Here is a 27004-nt window from a genome sequence, read left to right on the forward strand (position 1 = left end):
CCTAGAAGTGGTATTGCTGGGTCAAAGGGTATGCACAGTTTGATTGCCCCTTGGGCATAGTTCCAAATTGCTGTCCAGAATGGTTGGATCAGTTCACAACTCTACCAACAATGCTTTAGTGTTCCAATTTTCCCATATCTTCTGCAACATTTATCGTTTTCCTGTTTTGCCATGTTAGCCAGTCTGATAGGTGTGACCTCAGAGTCGTTTTGATCTGCATTTCTCTAATCAATAGTGATTCTCAGAGCATTTTTTCATATGACTGTCGATGGCTTTAGTTTGTTCATCTGAAAACTGCCTGTAAAACAGGTTATTTGATAGATGGAATGAGTACTTATACATTCATTATTTTCTTGCCTCAGCCAAGTCTTTCCTAAGAACAGAAAGAAGACATACATTCCTGGTATCCTTTAAAATGAATGTATTTTTTGTTTGTTTCTTACTTCCATTAGGTTGTTTCAACTCTGACCTCTCTATTGATTGTAAGTTGCTAAGCAAGAAATGAACTACATTGGAAAAGAAGTTTAACTTTGCTGGTGCCAAATGTTATTGGGGGATGTCTCAGAAGCATTGACGGCTAAGAGCCAAGTCACCTTGCATTTCCTCTGAGTCCAACTGTGTGAATTCTTGAGCCCCATGAAATATTTCAGAAGCCAATTGAAATAATGGAGAAGAATCCTCAGTCTGTCTCAAAGCCTCAGCCCCCCATCCGGCTTTATGTGTGTTCCACGATAAAGGATTTCCAAGAAGAAAGAGATTTTTTGGCAAACAACATCTTCCCCCAGCTTAATGAACTCTGCATTTCCCGGGGGACGTATTTCAAGGCTATTGACCTGAGGTGGCCAGCATCTGAAGCTCATGACCCTCTCTGCCCTACCTTTCGTAGGCATTACTGCAGCCTGCAGTCCCAGCAGCTGAAGCTTTGCCTTGATTACATCAACAGCTCATTCCCTTTTTTCCTTTGCATGCTGGGCCAGACCTATGGAGAATTCCTCCGTGAGGATACAAATTTCTTGCCCACTGGCTCCCCCGACCTGCCAGGGCTCTCCAAGGTGGAAAAGAACCTATATGTTGCAGCCCACAACGGCTACCCTTGGGTCCTGGAGAATTTCACCTGCAGCCTCACAGAGCTGGAAGTGATCCAGGCAGCCTTTATGAAGGATTCCCAGTTTCAGTATTACTATTTTTGGACTGGTGCCATGCTACTGAAAGCATTAGAACAGGAAAAGGGAAAGATTACCTGTCCGCAATCCCGGCAGAAGGATTATGAGAAACGGCGGATCGGCGAGCTCAAAGCCAAGATCATTAGCAAAGGGCTGCCGGTCAGGTTTTACAGAGATCTCCATGAGCTAGGCCAATTGGTTTTCAAAGACTGGTCAGCTGTGATAGAAAAGCTTTACCCTGCTTCCGTTCTGCCAGAAAATGTAGGTTAGTACAAAATCAGGGCTGGAGCTGAGGGTCATCATAACATCCATCCTTTGTCTTTGAGTAGGCTTTTAAAATCCGAGCATCATATAGCGTTTAAAGGTAAGTAGTTGTTAGAGTATTCTGATGACAGGTGGATCCCTGTCTTATCAAAATGAGCTCTTGCCAAAAATGATAAATGAACTGGTTCTGGGGAAACAGAAGGGAGAAAGAGGGCATGCTGATTTGCAGCAGTGATCCAAGTCAATCAGTCAGTCAATGAACACTTATTAAGCACACACTCTGTAGCAGGCACTGTGTAAATTAGGGCAAGAATCACGAACAAACCTCTTGTCCTTTGAGAGGCGACTCTCTGATATTATCCTGACTCATATACATAGAAAGATTTGATTGTGGCAGGGGCTGGACTCAATCAAGAAAGGATTAGCCTGTTTCTAATTAGTGCATTCTTGAAGAGTGTGCAAGTGAGCCATCTCAATTTCAGTAGTCTGTTTATAAGTCAGTTGTTTGGATCTCAGAATTTTTTTTCCCAGAGAAACAGTTTTGTTGTTGGGGAGAAGTGTGGGGCAAGATTGCCAGGCAAGCCCACAATAGCCAGTTTAAAATAGGATGTGCCGGAAGTATTGTGCTGTTCTCCTTGGACTCTAGAACCCAACCACCATGTGTAGCATCATTTTGATGGTAAATGAAGTCTGAGTCCCATGAACCACTGACAGTGGTACCCAAGGCCTGAGGCTGGGGCTTAGTAGTGAGGAGGAGCAGGGATTAGAATCTTGAGGAAGTGTGGTATAGTAGATAGTATCCTGAACTTGGAGTTAGGAAGACCCGGGATTTGGATCCCACCTAAGACTTACTAGCTGCATGACCAATTATTGAATCTCTCAGAGCCTCAATATCTTCTTTTGTCAAATGGTAATAACGATCTTGTACTGAGAGGCAAAGTGGCCTAGTGGATGGAGAGTGAGGCAGGGAGATGTGGGTTTGAGCCCCACCTTTGACATATACTGCCTATGTTACCTCAGGCAATAGCATTTAATTGGGAAATATTTAACAAAATGAATGAAAATACAACAGGACATAGATAATGTTAATATGTGGTTTTCTAAGTCAGTATCCTGGCCCACTTTCTGTTTGAGCTTGACCACTGCTCAAGGCTGTAGATTACAGAGAAGGAGATGGGCTGCATTGAGAGAGGGACTCTTCTCATCCTGGACCAAGGAAATCCCAAGTCTCCTTATACTTAACATTACCTATTTTTTAAGGTTGTCATGTAGACCTTGAAGGGTTGTAGGAATGTGAGGATATGGAAAGCCTACCCTCACTATAAGTGTGTGACGCCTCATGTGACTTGGGCCGCTACCTAGGACCCATCTCCTAAGTCAGAGGCGGGTTGCAGTCGGTGTTGTATTGAGAGAGCTCCTGAGTGTTTAGCAGCAGAACCTGAACCCAGGTCTTCCTGACTCCGAGGCAGCTCTCTATCCCTGTGCCACGACGTCCGTTATTTTGTACTACGAACAAAAAGACAGATAACCAAAAACAGGGGAATGTAGGTGACTCCTAAATGAATGCATGTTGAGTCCTTTTAAACTGAATTTGGCATCACAGAATTTCAGAGCTAAAAGCAACCTTAAAAACCACCTAGTCCAGCTTTTTAATTTCACACATGAGGAAACTGATGTCCAGAGAGGAGAAGGACCTTGTCGAGCGTCATAGAGTGACCCTACCATACAGCCTCACCAGCATAAGTAATGAGAAGTAGCATTTTGTCCTTTTGTTTTCCAAACTTTTAATTTTTATTTAAATCTCCCTTCATTTAGGTTTTATGCATTGCTTGTATTTCCTTTAGAAATTCATTTTGGTTGCTTCAAAATCTTTTATTTGAGATGGTGAGAGAACACAGCAAGGTCAGCTTTTTGTCCTTTTTGATTTGAGGTCGTGGAAAAATTTAGATACCACACAGGCACGCACCGAGGGAATTAAGAAAGGTCCAGTTGTTCGTTCAGTCTCCATTGAGGCTGGAACAATCCGTCCCGTAGAGTTGCCAGTGTAAGTTCGACTCAGAGGAGGGGAAAGGGCCCCTGTGGGGAAGCCGATATGAGCTGTGCACAGCTGATGACCGAACCTTTCCATGCCAGCTACTAACAGATACCTTTTTTTTTGTCTCTCCAGACCACGAGTACAACTTTGAACGTTCTTATCATGAAGCTTTTACTGTAAAGTGCCGGAAGGTGTTTGTGTTGTCTAAAGAATCGAAACAAGCATTTGACGCTTTGGGAAAATTTGTGATGAGGGATCCTCAAAATGAGATGGGCAAACAGGAATCTGGCAGCTCTCTGGAATCTGTCCTCAGGTAACATAGAGCGAAATCTTTCAGGTGTGTCTTTTGGTTCGCTTTAGGCAGCGTGGCCGCACTCGGGTCTGGAATAGAAGGGCCATCTTCTCAGTTCCTTCCTTCAGAACCTGGCTCGGGGCTCAGCACCTCCACCGAGCCTCCTTGACGGTGCCTTTCCCCGGCTCTCCAGGGTCATCATCATTCACCTGGATGCGTTTCCTAACCTTCCCCCTCATTTGTCACTTCAGTCTCTCCAAGAAGATTGGCAGCTCCTTCAGAGCAGGGGTCTGCCTCCCGCCTTTATTTATTTGTCAGTTTGCCTCTCTCCTTTTTTGTTTATTTTTAGATTTTATATCCCTCAAAGCACCTCTTACAGTGTTGTACGAGAAGGAGACGTTTAATAAATTCCCAGCGAATGAACATGTGACTTTACCTCCCTGGGCCTCAGTTTCCACATCTGTAAGATGAAAGGGTTGGACTGAATGACCTTGAGGTCCCTTCCAGCTCTGGATCTCTGATTCTGTGTGATCCTGAGATCCAGAAAGTGGAAGAAGTGAATCTGGCAGTTACAGCCTCCACATCAGAGGCTTAAGTATGAGAGGTCGTGTATTTTGGTAATGGCTTTAGCCCAGAGAGGCAGCACGGCCTTGAAGCCTGGAAGGCTTCGTGCTGGCTGAGTGACTGCAGGCAGATCAGGTCATCCTGGAAGACTTTAAGGTGAAGAATAGGCAGCTGAGTGGTGGTGTCATAGTGGACAGAGGCACGGACCCGGCGTCAGGACGGCTCGGATTCAAATCCTGCCTCAACACGTACTAGCTGTGGGATCCTGGGCAAGTCCCTTCATCTCTGTCTGCCTCAATTTCCTCATCTGTAAAATGAGGATAATAATAACACTAACCTCCCAGGATACAATGAGATAAAGTGCTTATCTGTACGGCTTGGTGGAGGGCGTTTTCACAGGAGGATGTTTTCTGTCACGGATAAAGTCACAGGGTTGGGGATGGGACCTGAATCTGTGATTTCACTGTTAAAGGGAACTCCTGGATGGGGAACTTTCACCACCAACTTGGCTCAGTACCTTCTCCACTGCTCGGAGTCTTAGGCGGTTTCCTGGAGCTGTGAGAGGCTGTGTAATCCGCCCAGGGTTACAGAGCCTATAATTGTCAGACACAGGGCTTGAACCAGGGTCTTTGTGGCTTCAAGGCCAGTTCTCTGTCCAGTCAGTCAGTAAGCATTTATTAAGTACCTACTGTGTGCAGGCACTGTACTAAGTGCTGGGGATACAAAGAAAGGGTTCCCTGCCCTCAAGGGGCCGTTTCTCTCCAGATCATCCACTTCTCAGGGGATGTGGGAAAACTGGGACACTGATGCACTGTTGGTGGAGTTATGAACTGACCCAACTGTTCTGGAGAGCAATTTGGATTATGCCCAGGGGGCTGTAAAACTGTACATATCCTTTGACCCAGCAATACCTCTACTAGGTCTGTATCCCAAAGAGATTAAAAAAAAAAAAAGGAAAAGGTCCTATGTGTACAAAAATATTTATAGTAACTCTTTTTGTGGTGGTAAAGAATTAGAATTGAGAGTATGTCCATCAGTTGGGGGATGGCTAAACAAGTTGTGGTGTATGATTATGATGGAATACTATTGTGCTGTAAGAAATGATGAAGGGGATGGTTGCAGAAAAACCTGGAAAGTCTTATATGAACTGATGCAAAGTGAAGTGAGCAGAACCAGGAAAACACTGTACACAGTAACAGCAATGTTGTAAGGATGATCAACTATGAAAGACTTAGTTACTCTGATCAAGAGAGGGATCCAAGGGCAGCTGGATGGCACAGTGGATAGAGTGGATAGAATCCTCCTGGATTCAGGAGGACCTGAGTTCAAATCTGGACTCAGACCTAACACTTGACACTTACTAGCTGTGTGACCCTGGGCAAGTCACTTAACCCCATTGCCTACCCCGCCCCCCCAAAAAAGAGAGTGATCCAAGACAGTTCCAAAGGATGCATGATGAAAAATACTGTCCACCTCCGAACAGAGAATTGATGAACTCTGAGTGCAGATTAAAGCAAATATATATTATATATGTATACATTTTACTTTATTTTTCTTGCTTTTTTGCAACATGGCTGATATGGAAATCTGTTTTGCATGATTTCAGTTGTATAATTGGTATCGCATTTCTTGCCTTCACAATGGATAGGGGAGGGATGAGAAGGAGGGAGAAAACTCAGAACTCAAAATTTAAAAAAAAAAGAATGTTTAAGTGCAAATCCAGGGGCAGCAGTCTCACATCTAACTGAGAAGTCCCTGAAGCCCAACTGACAATATTTGAGCTCGGATTTTCCCCTAAATGGGAACTGCTGACAAGGGTCAGCTGATTGTGAATATCCTAAAAGAAGACCAGTTTCCCATAACAAGATCACTGTTGTTGGGATTAGTGTGGTTGGCATGGCATGTGCCATGAATATTTTTTTTTTTTTTGGCTAGGTAATGGGGTTAAGTGATTTGCCCAGGGTCACACAGCTAGTAAGTGTTATGTGTGTGAGGCCAGATTTGAACTCAGGTCCTCCTGACTTCAGGGCCAGTGCTCTATCCACTGCACCACCTAGCTGCCCCCATGAATATCTTAATAAAGGATTTGTCTGATGAACTTGCCCTAGGTGATATAATAGAAGACAAACTAAAGAGAGAGATGATGGATCTCCAGTGTGGCGACCTTTTCCTCAGCACACCAAAGATTGTCTCTGTCAAAGATTATAGCGGGACTGCAGAATCAGAGCTGGTTGCTGTTACAACTGGGGCACATTAGCAGAAGGGAGAAAGTCATCTTAATTTGGTCTAGTGTGATGTGAATATCTTTAAATTCATTATTCCAAATATTGTTAAGTACAGCCCTAATTGCAAGCTGCTTATCGTTTCCAATCCAGTGGATATTTTGAGATCTCATGTTATTGGAAGATGTAGCAATCTGGACTCTGCCCATTTCTGTTACCTAATGGGGGAGAGACTGGGTGTCCATTCTTCAAGTTGTCATGGGTAAGTTTTTGGGGGATACTCCAGCGTTCTTGTGTGGAGTAGAGTGAATGTTGCCCGTGTCTCCACTGCTTTAGGAATTGATGCTGATGCAGAGCATTGGAAAGACATTCATGAACAGGTGGTTGAATGTGCTTATGAGGTGATCAAGCTAAAGGGCCATAGTTCTGGGCCAAATGGGCTTGTCTATCGCAGATCTGGCAGAAAGCATAAGGAAGAATCTTAGGAAAGCGCATCCAATTTCCATCATGATTAAGGATCCGTATATGGCATTAGTGATGATGTCTTCTAAAATATTTATAATAGCCCTTTTTGTGGTGGCTAAGAATTGGAAATCGAAGGGATGCCCATCAATTGGGGAATGGCTAAACAAGCTATGGTATTATGATGTAATGGAATATCATTGTGCTATAAGAAATGACAAACAGGATGATTTCAGAAAAACCTGGAAAGACTTACATGAACTGATGCAAAGTGAAGTGAACAGAACCAGGAGAATGTTGTACACAGTAACACAATATTGTTTGATGAAGAATTGTGAATGACATAGCTATTCTCAGCAACACAATGATCCAAGACAATCCCAAAGGAATAACAATGAAATATGCTATCTATCTCCAGAGAAAGAACTGATATGGTTTGAATACAGACTGAACCATGCTATTTTTACTTTCATTTTTTCTTTTGTTTGAGTCTTCTTGAACAGAATGGTTAATATAGAAATGTTTTATATGATTGCGTATGTATAACTTATATCTGATTGCTTACCATCTTGGGGAGGGAGGAGGGGAGGGAGAGAGGGAGGGAGGGATAGAATTTGAAATTCAAAACTTTTAAATAACATATGTTAAAAGTTGTTTTAACCTGTAATTGGGAAATGTGTGTGTGTGTGTGTAAAATGATGTCTTTCTCAGTGCTCCACGTGTCTTGAGGCAGAATGGCATTTCGGTTGCGGTGAAGGTGAACCTGAGTCTGGAGGAGGAGGCCCGCTTGAAGAAGATACTCTTTGGGAAATCCGGAAGGAGCTGCACTTTTGAAGTCTTTTCATGTGCAGCCACTTTACTGTCCAGAAAGCGCGGCAGTGATTAAGGGGTTATGTCTGATGGGCTTTTCAAGTAGGTCAAATCTTTCCTCTGATTAGTGATTAAACACCAGAAATGTGAAACCTATGAACACACTCTAGTCTCTTCCTAAAGTTAGAAATGGGGAATAGTACAGTGTGACTACTATTTGTTAAACCCTATTGTTTGCAAAGTGATGCTGGATGTGATTTGTACAGTCTTGAAGTAGTTGCTATAAAACAGAGCCAGCACCCCACATATACCTGCCTTGTAGGTGCAACAGGTCCCTGTAGGTTCCGAAGACAGCTTTTGGTTCCTGCACACAAAACACCATACAGTAATATTTTGTTGATGCATTGACTACCTTTGTGCCCCCCTCCATTAGGGCTCTACAGCATGGCCCCATGTATCACTTTTCCAGAGGACCTGATTTTGTATATGTGTGTGTGTGTGGGTATACATACACATATGCACATATATACACATAGATATATATCAATAGTTATAAATTTCCGTATTACATAAAAAGATCTATATATGTACAATGATGCAACCAATTCCTCAAATGTCATACTAACCCAAATACTGAATAAACAACAAATAACTGATTAAAAAAAGAATTTTTAAATAAATATTATATTAAACAAAAAGATCACCACCCTCTCCTCTCTCTCCTTAAAAAAAGCCTATTAGTCTACATTTAATTCCTTCTAAGAAAATAAAAAGTTTAAAAGAAAAATTCTAGGATTTAAAAAATGACACAAGTTCTATAGTTTGTCATAAATTTGATGAAGCAATTATTTGGTACTGGATAACAAAACTGTAAAAGAAAGACCAACCATAAGCTGAGTTTTGGCAAGATGCTAATTTTCATTTGCCAATAAACAGGGTGTGTGTAGTTGCCTTTGACATAATCTATATCCTAGTTTAAGTAAAATTGGGACGACTTAAATTAGTTTCAGATTGAAAATGAAGGGGCTTACTTTGCTTTGTGCTAGACTCAGTCAGTGGACCCAGGTTCCAGTTTCAACTTGAGGGCTTCCTAGCTTGTATGAGTCAATTAAATTCTCTCGGTCTGTGATCCTGAGTCCTGTTGGAGAGCCCCCAAGGGAAAGAAGCTCTGCCGGTCACGCCCAGCAGCAAACATTAGTATTCTTGACTGTTTTAGACACATCAGGGATGGTGCAGAGGGTTTTGAGAACCTACTTGTCCTTGCAGGCCAGGATCTGTGGGACATTTCATCTGTTTTTTAGGGGATGAAGCCTTGGGGAGAAGAGAGAGAGAGAGGCATTGTCCCCAGTGATAGCCAGAAGAGAATTCTGTGATGTCCCACTCACCATGGGCTGAAACCTGACACATAACCTGTGCTCCATTTGGGGTGCCTTGGAGGCTTGTAGCCCAAACCAACTCTTGTAGGCTCTAAAGCCTTCTGCCTTTTATACATTCTTTCAGAGAAAGAATGATTCTGGGGGTCTCATTCTTTCAGTTCTGTCCTGAATGGCAATTTAATGTTTGCTAGTCTTGGTTCAATCCTCTCCTTCGTGGGGTCCCAGTTTCTTTGTTTGGAAACTGATGCAGTGTATAAAACACACTATGTATAAAATGCAGCAGCCATGTCATCAGATCATCTCTGGGGTCCTTTCTAGCTCTGGGTCTGTGCTCTTATCATAAGGATGCTGCATAATTACCATGGCCATGGCCCGGTGGCCTTGGAAATATCCCTCTCTAATTATGCTTTCAGTTTGCTATTTCATTTGACTAGACTGTGTAACTGTTTCATCTTTCTGGCCTCATCTGTTTTAGGCTTTGTATACTATGTGGAAGTGGAGCATTATTTCTTATTTAATACAGCTATCCAGCTTTCAAGCTACTGCAATCCGTTCAATTTCTGTCTCTGACATACCCGCTCTCCATCCTCATTGCTTAGAGGCCTAGTGATCTTGGTTCTAGAACCGGAAGACAGAAAATGTTCCTTAATTGTTCTCACTAGCAAAGATACCGTAGGATCATAGACTTAGAGTTGGAAAGGCCCTTAGAGGTCATGTCTAATTTCCTCATTTAGTAAATGAGGGAAGTGAGGCCCAGATGATCAGAGACTGTTGTGTTATCATCCAAAATGGGGACTTTTCATAGAAGTATCCCTTCCGTAGGTAGAGAAGTGCCCTGCCCCTGCTTTGGCCCTCAATTATTCTACGAAGCCCATGTGAATTTCAAATAAACCTTTCTTTGGTGGGGATGATATCCCATGTCTTGTCTCCAGCTTGGAACATTCCTAAGTGGTCATTTACTTGTTGGGGTACCTTTGTGGATTATGAGATGCACAGCTAGGTCCCCTCATTAGTGTGACTAAGGAACTCAGTGCATTGGTCACATATATTGAAATTAGAACTATTCGAAGTTATAATTATGTAAAATGTGGTAACTGATTCCAGCTCATTGGAAATGTCCAGTGCAAATTTGAATAATGTGGCTTTAATATTGGGACGCAATTACCCTTCTTTCCATGAGCATGGCATAGCAATATAACATGTGTTTAAGATAATTTTTTCTCAGATATCCTAATTCATATATTTGAAAACCCAAACTTTTTTTTAAGGCAGTATTAATGGTGTTGAAAAGTTTACATAATTTTCTTTAACTTGGTCAATAACTCACTCAACTGAATTTCTACTGCACACCCAACACCATTATCTAAAGTGCATTAGTCAAACAGGCCCTGCCATGATACATTTTTCCTAAAATACTTTTAATCTAAATGTCCATAGCTTAATTGTTTGCTTTGTAATTTTGAAACAATATCTGGCCAGGTGAAATGTTGGTTGTGTTGGTCAAAAGAAAAGGAGCGTTCTTCTGGAGCCAAAAGCTTTGGCTTAATCCCCACTTCACTAAAGAAGCACAATTCATTTGTAGGCTTAAAGGAAGAGACCCCCAGATGGCTTGATGATTTTTCTATCGACATTTTCTATTGATATTTTAAGTTATTTTAGGAAGGAGATGATGAAAACTCTTCTTTAATTTTATGGCTATATTAGTTTTTGTTCTAAGTATGATATAAAATCAGATCCTATAATCTGCATTTAAGGTAGTGAAAACTGTGGTTCTGGATTTATATTTATAGAGAAAGAGTTACTCTGAATGTAATAGAACTGCAGGCTAACTCTCATGGTTCCTGATGAATACCTGGATGTGACTCGTTTATAGGTTTGGAGCAGTCAGAAATGAATCAGCAGATACAGGGCGTCCTCAAGATCTTAGTGCAATCTTAAATCTTGTTTTTGTTTTGTTTTTTTAGGCAGTTGGGGTTAAGTGACTTGCCCAGGGTCACACAGCTAGTAAGTGTCAAGTGTTTGGTCTGAGGCCCGATTTGAACTCAGGTCCTCCTGACTGCAGGGCCGGTGCTCTATCCACTGCGCCACCTAGGTGCCTCGCAGTCTTAAATCTTAATAAAACTTTTGGAATCCTGTTTAAGGTTAGGCTTTTGGAACACTGGCTATTTGTGAGGTCTTAGAGGCAAGAAGATCTCCCCCCCTTCCAAATTCTGCCTTTAATACATACTGGGGGTGGGAGGGAGGAAGGAGAGGGAACAAGCATTTCTTTGTGTGTGTGTGTGTGTGTGTGTGTGTGTGTGTGTGTGGCAATTGGGGTTAAATGACTTGCCCGAAGTCACACAGCTAGTGAGTGTTATATGTCTGAGGCTGGATTTGAACTCAGTTCCTCCTGACTCCAGGGCTGGTGCTCTATCCAGCCACTGTGCCACCTAGCTACCCCTTGGCACAAACATTTCTTGAGCACCAACTGTGTGCCAGGCACAGTGCCAAGTGCTTTGTAGATGTTATCTCATTTTATCCTCACAACAACTCTGGAAGGTAGGTGTTATTGGGATCCCTGTGTATAAGGCACTTAACCTTCCAATGCCCCAGGTATTTTGGTGAGGCAGTCGGGGCTAAGTGACTTGCCCAAGGTCACACTGTCCCTGGTATTTTTTGACAGACTATAAATGATAAAGCAAGATACTTCTCTGTATTGGTAGAGTGAGTTTTTTCTCTTGGCATTCTCTATGTTAATTCTCACTAGTTGGGTCCAAAACAAATAAATTAAAAATGTGTAAAGCTCAGGGCTGTGTCTTATGCATGTCAGTTGATTGTGTGTATCTAGTTCTCAGCCTATTATAGAAAGTGAGGTAACTGGCTTCTGAGTGGGAAGAATCTAACAGAATGTAAGCTCCTTGAGGGCAGGAATTGTTTTATGATTTGTGTTTATATCTCTAACACCTGGCACACCGCTTTGTACATGGTTGGCTCTTAATCAATGCTTATTGAAAAAAGAGTGAAATTAAAGGTATAAATTTCACCAAAGAAGAAACAAGATTGTCCCTTCTTTCTGATGACAGAATTGTATACTTAATAACCTCCAATTGAATTGAACTGATGTCAGAGGACACAGGAATCCTTCCTTGAGCATCCCTGACAACTGGTTAGCTGGCTCCCTATGCTGGGCCTCCTGACCTGAGTTGATTCTGTGGTACCAACCTCATCAGTGGAGTGAACCAGCGACGCAACCAGCTGGCCCAGGAGGTGATATAAAAGCCACCTAAGAGAAAGGAGGAATTCCATGAGGCTGTCCCTGCTAGCTGCCGTTCTCCCCACGCACTTTTCATCATAACCACCCAACCCAGGGACCACCCCTTTTGGCTGCAGTTTTCCAAGTTGGGTTGCAGGGCAGCATGAAGGATTAGAGGTAAAAGGAAGGGAGAAGGAGTTGAAAGATCTCACACCTACTGAGCGTTCGTTGGAGTGCTGTGCTCCATGTAATTTGAAAGGATCACACGGTGTTAGATTTGGAACCGCAAGGGACCTCCGAGGCCGTCTAGCCCACCCCTCTCATTTTACAGATGAAGAAATAGGTGAAGAGGAAGATGAGGCCTGGGGAAGTGACTTGGGATGATGGAATCGCAGATGTAGGGCTGGAAGGGGTCTCAGAACCCAGCTAGTCCAACACCCTCATTTGACGGACGCCCACTACTGGATTTTTACTCACCTGGTCCTAAGTTTGACCCCTGGTACATGGTCACATTGTACCTATGAGAACAGTTTAGTACTTGCACAGTCTGGCCCCAGTGAGATATCAGTTTGACTACTACCGGTCTTTTTGAGTAGCTTTGGTCAGGTGTGGCTAGGTGGCCCAGTGGCTTGAGTATTGGCCCTGGAGTCAGGAGGACCTGAGTTCCAGTCCAATCTCGGGTACTAACTAGCTATGTGACCCCGGGCAAGTCCCTTAACCCTGATTGCCTTTGTTCCCCTCCCCCCTAAGAAAAGTAGTAGCTTTGGTCAAAAAATTCCTCACCCAGAAGCCAACCTTCTAAACAGACCACAGAAGGTCTGTTAATAAGCCTGTACTTAAAACCATTCTAGATTTAGTAGGGCCAGCTAGGGCTTGTGCCCTGGCAGCATGACTTTTGGGGATGCAAGAGTCATTACTGCACTACCTTGGGGTAGGGGGAGCATCAGAGCCAGGCTTTAGTGGGGGCAGCCGGGAACTGTGGAGGATAAATGGATGAGGCCGCAGCTCCTGAACATTTCACGATAGTAACGATAGCTAGCCAGCCTCATGTAGTGCTTTGCATGTATTATTTCATTTAATCCTCTCAACGGCCCTATGACGTTGGCACTATCGTCATCCCCTGTTTACTGTGGAGGGAAGTCAGGGATGAGAGGGATTAATCAACTTGTCAGGGGTCACACACTTAGGAAGTGTCTGAGGTTGGATTTGAACTGAGGTCTTCTTGACTTCTAAGTCCAGCATATATACATACAAATATATATATACACACATGTATACAAACAGACATAGACACACATACACACATATATTTTAGGGAGTCAAATTTTTTTTTTTTTTTTTTTAGGCAATTGGGGTTAAGTGACTTGCTCAAAGTCACACAGCTAGTAAGTGTCAAGTGTTTGGTCTGAGGCCGGATTTGAACTCATGTCCTCCTGACTTTGGGGCCGGTGCTCTATCCACTGCACCACCTAGCTGCCCCTGACAAATCTTTTTAAACAGATGGATTTATGATTTACTTGGGTTTTTTTTTTTTTCTTTTTAGAATCAGGCCTATTGTACCAACCAAGTCAATTCTGCTTCTGTCTGGAGAACGTGGCTGTGGGAAGTCAACATTGATCGCAACTTGGGTGAATTCTTTCAGAGAGAGGAATCCCAGCACGTTAGTAATCCCTTATTATGTAGGAAGCAGTTGTGACCATAGCGACATCATGTCTGTGATGCATTACTTCATCACTGAATTACAGTATAAGCAATTCGGTAATTACAGATTTTTGGAGATTGCTTCATAAAAGCGAATTGGGTGGTATGCTGGTGTCAGCGTCTGGTGTCTCTCCTAACTATGTCTCCTTTTCTCATCTAATTCCCTCTTAATCCCAGCTCTCTATCTTATTCACTTCTTTACTCACCAAGCTAATCCTTTCCTAACCTATGTATTTTCCTGCTTACTTAACTTTAGCAAAGATTTATGGTGTGTGTGTGTGTACACGTGTGCTTGGCACTGTGGTAAATCCTAGGGGGGATCCAGGAGTGAATAGTCTTTGCTCTCGAAGAGGTTACTATTTTAGTCATACACTATTGAATAGGTATGTATCTCGTGATGGGTGTGTGCCATTTAAATGGTTGGATGTATCTGTGTTAAGTGGGAATGCGGTAAGATGGTGTTAGAAGTTTTTAACTAAGTAGGGGTGAGTTTGGGTGGGTCTGTATATGTGAATTTTATATCAATGATTTGTCCCTGGGGAATGTGGAAAAGGATACCGGGATCAACCTGGGCAGATAATAGTAATAATAAAAATAGCTGATATTTACATAGTACTTGGAGTTTGGCAAAGTGCTTTCCAAATATTAATTCCTTTGATCCTCACATCAGCCCTGTGAACTAGCTGCTATTGCTATCCTAACGTACAGATGAGGAAACTGAGGCACAGAGAGGTTAAGTGACTTGCCCAGTGTCATACAGCTAGGAAGTGTTGGAGGCGGAATTTACAATCTGTTCTTCCTTCTTCCTTACTCCAAGTCCAGAGTTTTATCAATTAAGCCAGCAGGCCTCCTCAGATGGGATTAATTATTTACAAAAGTGATCTTTCTTTCCCAAACATGCCAAAACAGGATTGGTTGAGCCTGGAGAAGTGATGAATTGTAATATATTTACTCTGTTGTTCCAAAGGTTAATTGTCACTTTTTCAAAAGCACCCTTTCATGTGCTTAGATTTTCCCTCATAGGAAAAGCAGGTGATCAATTACACAAATTAGGCTGAGTACAGAAGTGTTAACAGAGGTGAATCCACTAATATCTTTGTTCATTCATTCAACAACTGTTTTTTAAAAGTATTTTAATTCTAAAAATGTAACAAAAAACCTGTTTTTTCTTCCTTCTACTTCCCTTAATTGAAAAAAAAAAGGAAACCTTTCTAACAAATATGCAAAACAAATTTTCAAGTAATTACCCTTTATTAAGTTCCTACTATGGTGCCAACTGCTATTCTAGATCTTAACCAGTTAAGTAGCTTTATCTTTGAGTGAAAAAAACATTTCCTTTGGGCAGCAGGAGCCATCCCTCTGCCATCAATGGAAATCAATACTCTAGAGGTAGGGTCTGTAGGGGTCAGAGAAGGAAGGAAGTATGCCCGTGCAGGGGGAACAGAGCACTCTTCTCCATTCCCTAGATTGCAGGATGTAAGCCCTGCTATGGGGCAAAGTTTGTAGCCCGGCCAGGAAGAGGAAGGACAGGGGCAAAGGGAAGCAGGGGCGTTGGGTTTGGCTGAGTAAGCACCATAAGTCATAGGGACAAAATCTGAGCCACAGTGTTGCCTGGAAGGTCTTCTGGTGCAAGTTCATACACTTGGAGAACAGACATCTTGGGTGCAGAGAACATTCTAGTTCCATGCCCCTGGCTGGTTCGGCCTGAGCAGCATCTGGTCCTGAGGATCCCTCAGCCAGGCAAGTTAAGGATCTCCTTCCTTCGTGGGATCATGAGAACTTATCTAATCCAGCCCCCCGCCCCCCAGCTCCCCTCACCTTAGAAAGGAGACAGTTGAGATCTAGAGAGGTCGGATGACCCGGCCAGGCATGGGTGACAAAGGACCAGAGCTGGGACTTGGATGTGGGACTACGTCTCCAGCTGCCATTTTCTCCCCCTCTGCCCATGGTCCTCCTTCCCAGCCCCAGTTTCTTAGTAAGAACTGAGCAGCCTTTGGTTGCTGGCCTCTTTCACCCTCCCCTTTTATGGAGCCCACCTTCTTACCAGCTAAGCAAAACCAAGAGTGATACTTCCCCTGACTATTTTTACCTCTTCTTGGCAGATTTCCTTGCCGCAGGATGGAATCTGTTTCCCTGAACCAGCTTAGTGTATTATTAACCCGAGAGGAAGTGGTCTGGCAATTCACACAGTACAGAGTTAACAACAGAAACAGTGGGGGCTCTGGGACTTTGTAAGAAAGTGTCACTGGAGAGGACTACTTTTCTTCTTTCTGAGCTTCTAATACATTTGTCGTAATAATTTGTACTTAGCTTACAAAGCACTTTCTTTCCAAGAGGAGGACAAGTTTTACAGTTATTCCCATTTTACAGCTGAGGGAGCTGAAGCCCAGAGTGGTGAAGGGTCTGGAGTCACACAGGCACCCAGTGTCAGAGATAGGATTCAAACCCAGGTCTCCTGAGTCCAGTTCTCTTTCTTCTACCAATTGTGTCTGATATGAGACCAGAACAGCCAATTAAAAGGTGAACCGTCTCATCCAGTTGGGCATTCGATGCCATAGAACTGGTTTGACTGATTTTTCCTGGGATGACTGGATGCTTTGGCATCGTGAAGTGATGATCTCCATTGGGATGCTGGGTCATTTGCTTATAGCTGACTCCTTTTGACTTTGTCCAGAGAGTTGTTTGGGGCCTCTTCAAAGCCTTTGGTATTTTTTAAAAGACTCTTAAAAACAAAAGCCTCCACAAAGTCCTACCCTGATGCCTTAGCATGCCAGGGAGGTTTCGCTAAGTTTTAAAAGCTGTGCCCAAGGTCTACCAAGTTCTGACAAGTTCTTCCAAGCTGGCAAGACTTCAAATACAGTTTAGCCTGTTACCCAAGGACCAGCAAGCACAGAGAGGCTCATCACCATTAGGTGATAAATTATCTGGCCACGCCAATCTGTAAAGCATACAGAATAGGCTTATTGTCCTGAGTGCCCAATCCCTTGCGTTTCTTCAGTGATGGTGATAGAGTGGTGGAAATGGGGCCAGAGAGTGCTAGGAGTCACCAGTTTTTAGATTGTTTTTAGATTTAGATTTTAGATTTACATATGAACTTTAATTGGTAATATTTGAAGTGTAACATCTCTCTCTGTCTATTGGCTCATTTCCCCACTGCCTACAAACGTGCCCATGTTTCTTCCATCTTGAAAAAGCCCTCACTTGATCTTTCCATCTCTGCTAGCCCTAGTCCTTCATCTATCATGCCTTTTGTAGCTAAATTCTTCAAAAAGGTCATCTACACTAGGTGCCTCCACCTTCTCTCCTCTCACTCTTTTCTCAACCCCTTACAATCTGGCATCTGACCTTATCATTCCACCAAAACGACTTTCTCCAAAATAATAATAATAATATTTATTATTATTATTATTATTATTTGGTGAGGCAGTTGGGTTTAAGTGACTTGCCCAGAGTCCCATAGTGAGTGTTACGTGTCTGAGGTTGGATTTGAACTCAGGTCCTCCTGACTCCAGGGCCAGTGCTGTATCCACTGCACCACCTAGCTGCCCTCTTTCCAAAATTATTAATGATTTCTTGCTAAATCCAGGGGTCTTTTCTCAATCCTCATTCTTCCAAGCCTTTAGCACTGTTGATCACTCTCTCCTCCTCAATACTCTCTTCTGGCTAGGTTTTCAGGACACCCCCCTCTCTCCTGCTTCTCCTCCTACCCTTCTCCGTCTGCTTTGTTGGATCCTCTTCCGCATCATGCCTGTAAGCCATTGATGTCCCTCAGGGTTCTTTTCTGGACCCTCTTTTCTTCTCCCTCCGTACTACTTCACTTGATCTCCTCAGCTCCCATGGATTTACTTTCCAGCCCTATGCTGAGGATTCTCAGATCTACCTTTCTTGCTCTCATCTTTCTGCTGACCTCCAGTCTCGCATCTCCAACGACCTTTCAGACGTCTTGAACTGGATGTCTGTAAACTTAACATGTCTAAAACAGAATTTTTTATCTTTCCCCCCAAATCCTCCTCCTTCCTAGCTTTCCTGTTACTGTAGAGGACACCCCTCTCCCAATCCTTCAGGCACACAACCCAAGAGTCATCCTAGACTCCTCACTATCTTTCAGTGTGCCCCTCACCCCAGCCAGACTGTTGCCAAGGCCTGTGACTTCACCTGTGCAGGATCTCTCAGATATCGCCCCTTCTGTCTTCTGACACTGCCCCCACCCTGGTGGAGACCCTTATCACCTCACGCCTGGACTACTGCAATAGCTGCTGCTGGGTCTGCCTGCCTCGTCTCTCCCATTCCAATTCATTCAATATTCAGCCGCTGAAGTGATTGTTCTAAAGCACAGGACTCATCATATCATCCCCTACTCAGTAAACTCCAGTGGCTCCCTATTGCCTGCAGGATCAAATGAAAAGCCCTCTATTCAGCATTTAGAGACCTTTGTAACCAACTTTGCAATCTCCTCTCCCACCACCTTTCTAGTCTTCTTACACCTGGGTCCCTACAACGTGTTCTTCCGTGTAGGGACACTGGCCTCCTTGTTGTTCCCAAAACAAGACACTTCATCTCTTTGCTGTGGGCATTTTTCTCTGGCTTTTCCCTATGCTTCAAATGGTCTCCCTTCTTATCACCACTTCCTGGCTTCCCTGGCTTTTTCAAGTTCCAACTAGAATCACATCTTCTACTGGAAGACTTTAATAACCCTTCTTAATTCTAGTGCCTTCTCTCTGTTAATTGTTTCTTATTTTTCCTGTATACAGCTTGTCTGTATATATTTATCTGCATGTTTTCTCCCCCATTAAATTGTGAGAGGGCAAGGATTGTCTTTTGCCTTTTTCTGTATCCCCATCATATGGCACAGTGCCTGGCACATGGTAGGCACTTGATAAATGATTATAGGTTGGCATCTTTGCCTAATGATGAATGAGTTATCATATGATTCCTGGAAGTTGACATGAGCCATATTAAAATTGACAACCTCACAGCAAATTAATTTACAAGACATAGGCAGTTGAAATACCTTTAAGGATGGCACTTCTTAAGGAGGTAAGTAAGAGAGTTAGAAGAATTAGTTTCTTTGTGAACTCAATGAAAAGACTGCTGCGCGTTTCATATTGAGCATGAAAATGCTGCCACATATCACCAATGGAGAATTATGCAGGAGGAGTGGTACAGACTCCAATTAGAAAAATGTGTGACTGGAAAAGAAGGTGGGTTTGAGAGCAAGGCGGAACTGAGGGCCATCCTGGGTATGTCTTTGAGGACCACATCATTTCAAAAGATCTAGTGGAAGGCCCCCATCATGGTAGAAGTCTTATGGACAAGAACCTCACAGAATGAAGTAGAGATCAGTTATGATTTGCACCACCAGAAAGAGCACCCACATCGATCAGATTACAGATCATGGAAGTATCAATGGAAGATGCCCCCTCACTCTAAAATTCTTACTCCTAAGAGTTGAAGTAATAATCATGAATTTTAAAAAAATTGCTAATACTATATCTTTCTTTCCCATAGAAGACCCACCAGAAGCAAACCTCACCTTGTTACTACTAATCTTTACTCATTCTCCCTCTTTTAATACTTCCTGGTTCTTCTGGACAGCAGAATATCATTATTTTTAAATGGTCATAGCAGTTTGGTGAGGTCAGTTTGTATGCCTACTGGAACATATCATCGTATTTAAGGTTTCCAGAAATTTAGAGGAGTATTTATTCTGACTCTCTTCCTTCTTTGCACTCTTCTCCTGAAAGACACTTCTGTGTGCATAACATTTAATGACCCAATGTGTGAAAGGCACCTAAAATTCGTGATTCCCAAGCTTCCTGTTGGTAACCTTTATTTGTTTAGACTTCAGTCTCTCTCAACTGCTGTAGAATAGATTTGCTTTTGTGGGAAGAGAAACAATCTGAAATCTGCATAAAGAGCGAACAGCGCTAGAATTTTTGATGGTTTTGTTACCTGGTCATCCCATTGTGGTTGGTTGTTTTGTTACGCACATCATGTGCTTTGGGTTCCCCCATGATTGCACTTTGCCTGGCCATTCCTAGTATCCGAAGGATTTTTGCAGTGTGGGAAGCCAGGTTTTGACAACAGGGTTCAATAAAGTAATGTCATGATCAGTGGGATCTTTCTAACCTAGAGTTAAGTAGGAGAACCTCAGAGAGTGGTTGAAGAGTCTTGTTTGGTGGGACGTGACACCTAGGCAGCTATGTCCCATTACAGAATTAGAGAATGTTAAAGAAAGGACCTCCAAGGTTATCTAGTCCAATCCATATGCAAGAAGAATTCCCTTTTATGGCATCCCTGAGAAATGAGTCTGTGGTGGGAATCACATCCAGCCTCTGTTTGAAGACCAGTGAGGGGGAACTCACTACTTCTTGGAGCAGGACATTCCATCTCTGAGCTGAGGGGGTTTAGAAGTCATGTGGTGTGACTTGTCACTCTTTTAGCTTAGCTTTTTAATTAATTAATTAAAACCATCTTAGGCACTGCATAGGCCAGTCCGTTAGCTTATCAAAGACTCAGTCTTCCCTCCTCTAAAGTGAGGATTAATAATACTTTCACTACCTATCTCAAGGGGTTGTTGTGAGAAACTTGTTTTCAAAATGTTAAGGGCCATGTAAATGTGAGTTAGGAATAAAAAACAGGCAGATCTTTGTATTCTGTAGCCTCTTTCATCTAAGGTTTTCAGCCTGCCTTACAGACACCTGGTGGTGAATCTCCATTTATAGAGATGGAGACTTTTGAGATTGGAAATTGCTCATTTTCAGCAGCATGCCTGGAAAAAGACCTTTCTAGGTCATAAGTCATTATACCTCCTAATATATTTTAACTATATGTAGAGTGTATATATATATGTATGTCTGTTTGTTTTAACATCCTTTTGAAATGTTCTTGTGAAATGTTCTTGTGAGTATTTTTTACCTAATTTCTGTGTCCCTAGGTACTCAGATTGAAACTGATCTCGTTAATGAAGACTCCAAAGTATGGGTTTTTTCACTGCTTGTAGAATTATTCTTAGCCTCCATCAGTTTAAAGCCATGTGTATTAGTACTAGATGGAATTGAAGAACTGATTGGTGTTTATGGAATTTCAGGACAGAAGGTATAATTTTTAAAAAATTATATTTATCAATATTTTTACTTGATAATTAATGAGTTAAAATAACATTACACGCCACCTTTCTACTCTGTATTTAAAATTTCATCCTTCATGTTCAGATGTGATACTGTTGACAGTTATTGCATGGTATAATATCATGGCTAAAAAAAGTTCTAGGATTTGGATTTTTGTATTCCACACACTTGATCTATCCACACACATATATGCCTATATATATGTGTGTGTATATATGCATAAATACATAAACACACACATTTGTATATATGTACATATTATATACGTGTGTGTGTGTGTGTGTGTGTGTGTGTGTGTGTGTGTAAAATGATGAGTTAAGTACACCTTTGCTCTGCCTTTACTCCCTATCCTTGTATCAGAAAGAATTTTTAAGCAGGAAAATAACTGAATTTTCCCCATGAGGTATTTAAATGCCCCACAGCATTCTTTCTGAAACAAGTTTAATTATTCTACTTGCCTACCAGAACACATAACTCTTTAACACAGTAGTAATAATGATAGCTACATTTGTATAGCACTTTGAGTTTTGCAACGTGTTTTATGTAAATTGTCTTATTTGATCATATATGTTTTTTTCTTCCTATGATTTAGAATGGCAACGTTGATTAATCTGTAGCTTGAGAACGCTCCTAACGCCCAGTGCAAGCATACTTGCTAAATTTAGCTAGCTATGGACCACGAGGACATCCTTCAAACACATACTCTTTTATTAAGCTAATTATTCTTTTAAAAATTCTTTTGTGAATATTTTTTGTTTTTTCATCATCTTAATTTCCCAATAGATTCCTCCATTATCCAGAGAGCCTTTCCTTAGGACAAATCATTTTTAAAAAGGGAGGAAAAGCACCTCATTTAGCAAAAGTAACCACTGTATTAGCTAAGTCTGCCATGATAGCTAATGTTTCCCAAAGCCTGCCCATCTCCTCCCCTCCTTCTACCTCTATAAAGAAGGGAAGGAGGTGATTTTTTTTCTCTTTTTAAATCTCTTCTTCTGGCCAAGCTTGATCATTATAATACAATAAAATTCAATTTCTTTTTCTTTCTTTTTTTTTTTTTTGCTACCGCACTTTCTGTTTACATTGATGTGGTCATTGTATATATTGTTTTCTGGTTCTATTTACTTCACTTTGCACTAATTCATATAATAATAATGATAACAAAACAGCAACAAGTAGCAATTATATAGTGTTTTAAGGTTTGTAAAGCACTTGGTGTAAAAGATGTGTTTTCTCACAACTAACTCTAGGAGGTAGGTGCTGTTATTATCATCCTTTTACACATGAAGAAACTAAGGCAGAAAGAGGTAAGTTGACTTACCCAGGGCCACACAAGTAGGAAGGATTTGAACTCAGGTCTTGTAACTCCAAGTCCAGTGATCTCTCTACTGTGCCTCCTTATCTTCACATTTATGATTTCTTCGGTACAATGATATCCAATTACATGAATCCACCAGTTGGTTTATCCATCCCCCAGCTGATGCTAATCGTTCTTTTAAGAGTTTGATTGATGATTTTCGTTTTTACGTCCCCTTCCGTTCCAAATGTATCTCTCCTTCTTCCGCTACCCAGAGGTATCCTTTGGATCAAAGATGAAAAGATGAGGAGAGGCAAACAAATCATAATTCAGTAAGACTAAGCGGCCTGCCCACCGAGTCTGACAGTACGCCCCATCTTTCACAGCCGCAGCCCCTCACCTTTGCAAAGAAGGGAGAGAGGGGCAGCTTCTCGTTTTTTGTTTTTTGTTTTTTAATTGGCTGGAAAACTTGGTCAGTGTAATGAAAAACTATTCAGGGCTTTTTGTTTGTTTGTTTGGGGTTCCTCTCATCTCCACTGTATCTATGATCTCTGTTGCTCTCCTTGGCTCCGCGCACTTCACTGTGCACTAGTTCATGTAAATCCTCCTGTACATTTCTTCATCCCTCACATCTGTTGTTTCTTAGAGTACAGTAATATTCCATCACATCATGTATGTACTTTGTTTAGGCATTCCTAAATGGGTGCTCATTTTCTTTTAAAAAGCACTTTTCGGTGTCCATATTTTGCCAGAAATTTTTTTTTTTAAGGCAATTGGGGTTTAGTGACTTGCCCAGGGTCACACAGCTAGTAAATGTCAAGTGTTTGGTCTGAGCCCGAATTTGAACTCGGGTCCTCCTGCCTTCAGGGCCAGTGCTCTATCCACTGCACCACCTAGCTGCCCCAAGAAAAAATTTTTTAAGGAAAAAAAAAGTTATTTGATACGTTTAGCATTTTATACCACATTCATTTCCTAAAATTCTTTATCTTCTCTCCACCAGAACCTCCCCTTGGAACAAAGAAAGAATGATATCTGAGCGAAACCTCTGAATATACCTCCTATGTCTGATGGCTATGCCCTATACCTATAGCCACCCATTTCTCTGCTGAGAACGGGCACGTGTTGTCCTCTGCAGGCAGATTGGGTGAACGCGGTCAATTCTAGAGCAGCTTTCTTTCATTGTTGTTTTCCTTTACCTTATTGTGGTTGTTGTATCCACTGTTCTCCTAAATTCTTAATTAAGATGCTAGAATAGTGTGTGAAGTCAGATAGAGGGATACTGCGTTTGAACCATTTTTCTCGCCATCTTTGCTTGCTGTGAGACCGTATCAAGTTATTCTAACTGGAAACCATTGGCAGGATTATTTTGAAAATATCTTAAAATGTAAACATTTCTTTGACTTTCTCTATTAGGCAAAAGACTTTTCCTGGCTGCCCCCCTCCATTTCCCCTAATTGTAAGTTAATCATGAGTACGGTATCCTCCAGTCTCTCTTACAAATCACTGTGTGCATGATCAGATGTAAAAACAGTGGAGCTCCCCATTGCCTCTGATGAAAACACAGTTATCAAAATTTTTGAACAGTATCTCACAGTACCTCACAAAAACATTTTTTCCTATCTAGAGAAATATAGCTCAAGAAAAAAACCATGCCTAAGTCCTTTGAAAGTTGCAATTTTGGCCAATGAGTTTCAAGAATGTCGACTCTACAGAGACGAGTCAGAATGTATTCAGGAATACTTGGAAGTGCTTTCTATCCAGGAGCTATGGGAATTAATTCTCAAGTGATGGGTTGAGAACTACAGTTGGATTATCAAACCCAAAAAGGTAGTATCACCTCTACCAGATACTAAAAGCCGTAAGTACATTTTCTAATGAGAGTTTGTATCTTTTGTGTCCCAAAGTAGCGGTACGAACAAAGATGGAGTGAGAGACACTCTCGGACCTGTGGTAGTCTGAGATAGAAGGGAATGAAGCTGTTTAATTCAATTTGGCAAACCCATTTATTAAATACTTGCTGAACACAGAGTACTGTAGTTGGAGGTTTGCCATACAAAGTTTAAATAGGTCATATAGTCCCTACCCTCATGGAGGTTGTTGGGTTAGGGAAACATGCCCTACAAAAACCACAGCAAACCTGACATGTAAAGTGACACCTGATGAGCACCTCAAACAGGTGAAGCAAAGGGTTATCAATGTTATGGAAGGACCGAGGAGAGGATGGCTGTTCCTGGAGGTGGTGGGAATGGAGGGAGCAGGGAGAGAGCTCAAGGGTCATCATCCAACCTCCTCATTTTACAAATAAGGAAATTGAGTCATAGGGAAGTGAAGTGACTTGTCCAAGATAATTCAGATAGTAGTCATTAAAAGTGGGATTTGAACCCAAAACCTCCAGCTCCAGAGCTGGAGCTCTTTCTACTGTGCCATCGTCAGGGAGAACTTTCTGGAAGAGATGCTATTTGAATTGGGCTTTAAAGAAGGCTATGAATGGGGGAAGAGAAGAAAGGTCAGGAAGGTATTTCAGGCCCAAGGAACAGTAAGGAACCTGGGAAAGCACAGGAAATGTTTGGGGGATGACAAGTGAGCCAGGCTGGCTGGAACAAAGAGCAGCAGAAGATAAGATCTTGAGGCCAGGCTGATGCCAGGCTAAGAGGACCCTCAACACTGGGTAAAGGAGCTTGGACTTTTTAGTAAATGAGGAATCTCAGGAGGATTTTCAGGAGGAGAGTTCCATGACTAGATCAGGAAGGTTCATCAGGCAGGGTGTGAAGGATTGAGTGGAGGAAGGACAGGAGGCAGGACTGCTCTAGGAGGCTGCCCTGGGTAGGAATTGGGCCTTCTTCTTGAGGCGGTAGCAGGTGTGGAGGCAGGCATGGAGGCGGAATCACCATGGATGAAACAATGTCCACAGTAAGGCCGGGATTTCAAAGCTGAGGCACCAGCAGATGATGAAGTTGGAAGGAGGTGTTTTAGTGTGGTTAGAAGGATCAGCTTAGTTTTTAACAGCTCAGACTTGAGATGCCAGGGGTGTGGAAGTGGTGCCTGTCAGCGGGTGGAGGGCGCAGGATCACTTATGTTAGAGCTGGGATGGACCTTAGAAGCCCATTAGTCCAATCCTCTCATTATACAGGTGAGGAAACGGAGGCTAAGTGACTTGCCCAGGATCTCATAGCTAGTAAGTGTCTGAGGCAAGATTTGAACTCCATTCGTCCCTTGTCGCAGGTTTGGAGCTTGGGAGAGAGGCCGGGGCTCGAGATCGAGCTTTAGGGGAGCCATCTGTGTAGAAGTGATGATAAATCAGGGCTATGGGAGTGAATTAGACTCCCCAGGGAGAGAGCGCAGAGAGAGAAAACCCAGGCCTGAACTTTGGGGAGCAGCCACATTTGGGGGTGGATCAAAGAGAGTTTTGGGTGCCCTTGCTGGGTCAGAAGGAGGGGGAGTGGTATGGGAGTCATAGTGTTGTGAAGATGTTGGGGGGCTGAGTGTGAAGACATTGGCGCTGGCCATTGATTCAAAGGAATAGCAACTGGACATCCGGAGCAAACAGTTTTTATTTCCATCCAGATTCTTGAGTGCTCTCACATTTCCAACCCTTTGGTTTACAGGGGCAGGGGTGGCCTGGCCGTTTGCATGGATACGCTGGCAGACAATTTGTGTAACTGGACGCCCCCTAGTGGACTCAAAACATGAAGCAGAACCAGAAGGCTTTGTGGGGATGGTGCTTTGCTGCATTGCCCAAGCACCAAGTATTCCTTGTTCCCTCACCATGCAGGGTTACTAGTACAATGAGTGAAATGATCGCTGCTTGCAAGGGCAGGGATTTCTAATACTCCTAGTTATTTCTCCTCTCAGCTGTAGCAGCTAGGGAGCTCTCTGGACATAGTTGTGTCCTCATTTCTCTTGATCACAAAGCCAATGAGAATTCCAGGTGAGGTTAGTCTTAGGTTTGGTTGATCAGAAAGCCAATGAGAATTCCAGGTGAGGTTAGTCAGTCAATACATATCTACCATTTGTACTGAGCACTGGGAGGCAGAAGATAGCTCTTGGTCTCAAGGAGCACACAGTCTAACAGAGAAGAAAAGTGGAGAACAACTCTGTGCAAACACCGTAGATGCAGGATAAAGGGTTGGAGAATGTATGGGTGAAGAGAGAAATAAGATCTAGCTTAATGTAATACAATTCCTGCTTCTGGTGGCTTGTGTGGTGGGGTGGCGGTGGTCCTACCCTCCAGATCATTCATTCATATAAATATGAGGCAGGGATTGGAAAATTTTATGTAAAAGTGTTATATAGGTATTCACCTTTTGTTCAAAAAGCATGCACCACATCCATATTGGCAAGTGCCACTAATTTCTTTCTTTCTTTCTTTCCTTCTTTCCTTTCCTTCTTTCCTTCTTTCCTTCTTTCCTTCCTTCTTTCTTTCTTTCTTTCTTTCTTTCTTTCTTTCTTTCTTTCTTTC

At 42.4% G+C, this 27004-nt stretch overlaps 2 protein-coding genes across 2 annotated transcripts in view; both read left to right on the forward strand.

Annotated features, from left to right (window-relative positions):
* The window catches only part of LOC114049540 (putative tetratricopeptide repeat protein 41), a 44708-nt gene extending 19933 nt beyond the window's left edge, over positions 1 to 24775 (forward strand). The window contains exons 3-7 of the mRNA XM_027870782.1: positions 453 to 1428; positions 3595 to 3775; positions 13964 to 14178; positions 21059 to 21219; positions 24170 to 24775. Coding sequence (XP_027726583.1) covers positions 666 to 1428; positions 3595 to 3775; positions 13964 to 14178; positions 21059 to 21219; positions 24170 to 24202 — 1353 coding nt within the window. The 5' untranslated portion in view covers positions 453 to 665 and the 3' untranslated portion in view covers positions 24203 to 24775. The remainder of the gene's footprint in view (positions 1 to 452; positions 1429 to 3594; positions 3776 to 13963; positions 14179 to 21058; positions 21220 to 24169) is intronic.
* Positions 24776 to 26510: 1735 nt separating this feature from the next.
* LOC114050387 (tetratricopeptide repeat protein 41-like) overlaps positions 26511 to 27004 on the forward strand; it is an 8132-nt gene continuing 7638 nt past the window's right edge. Inside the window, exon 1 of the mRNA XM_027872016.1 lies at positions 26511 to 26523. Within this exon, the coding sequence (XP_027727817.1) occupies positions 26511 to 26523 (13 nt within the window). The remainder of the gene's footprint in view (positions 26524 to 27004) is intronic.

The sequence above is a fragment of the Vombatus ursinus genome, unplaced genomic scaffold (assembly GCF_900497805.2).
Source record: "Vombatus ursinus unplaced genomic scaffold, bare-nosed wombat genome assembly UNPS02003292.1, whole genome shotgun sequence".
Taxonomy (NCBI): domain Eukaryota; kingdom Metazoa; phylum Chordata; class Mammalia; order Diprotodontia; family Vombatidae; genus Vombatus; species Vombatus ursinus.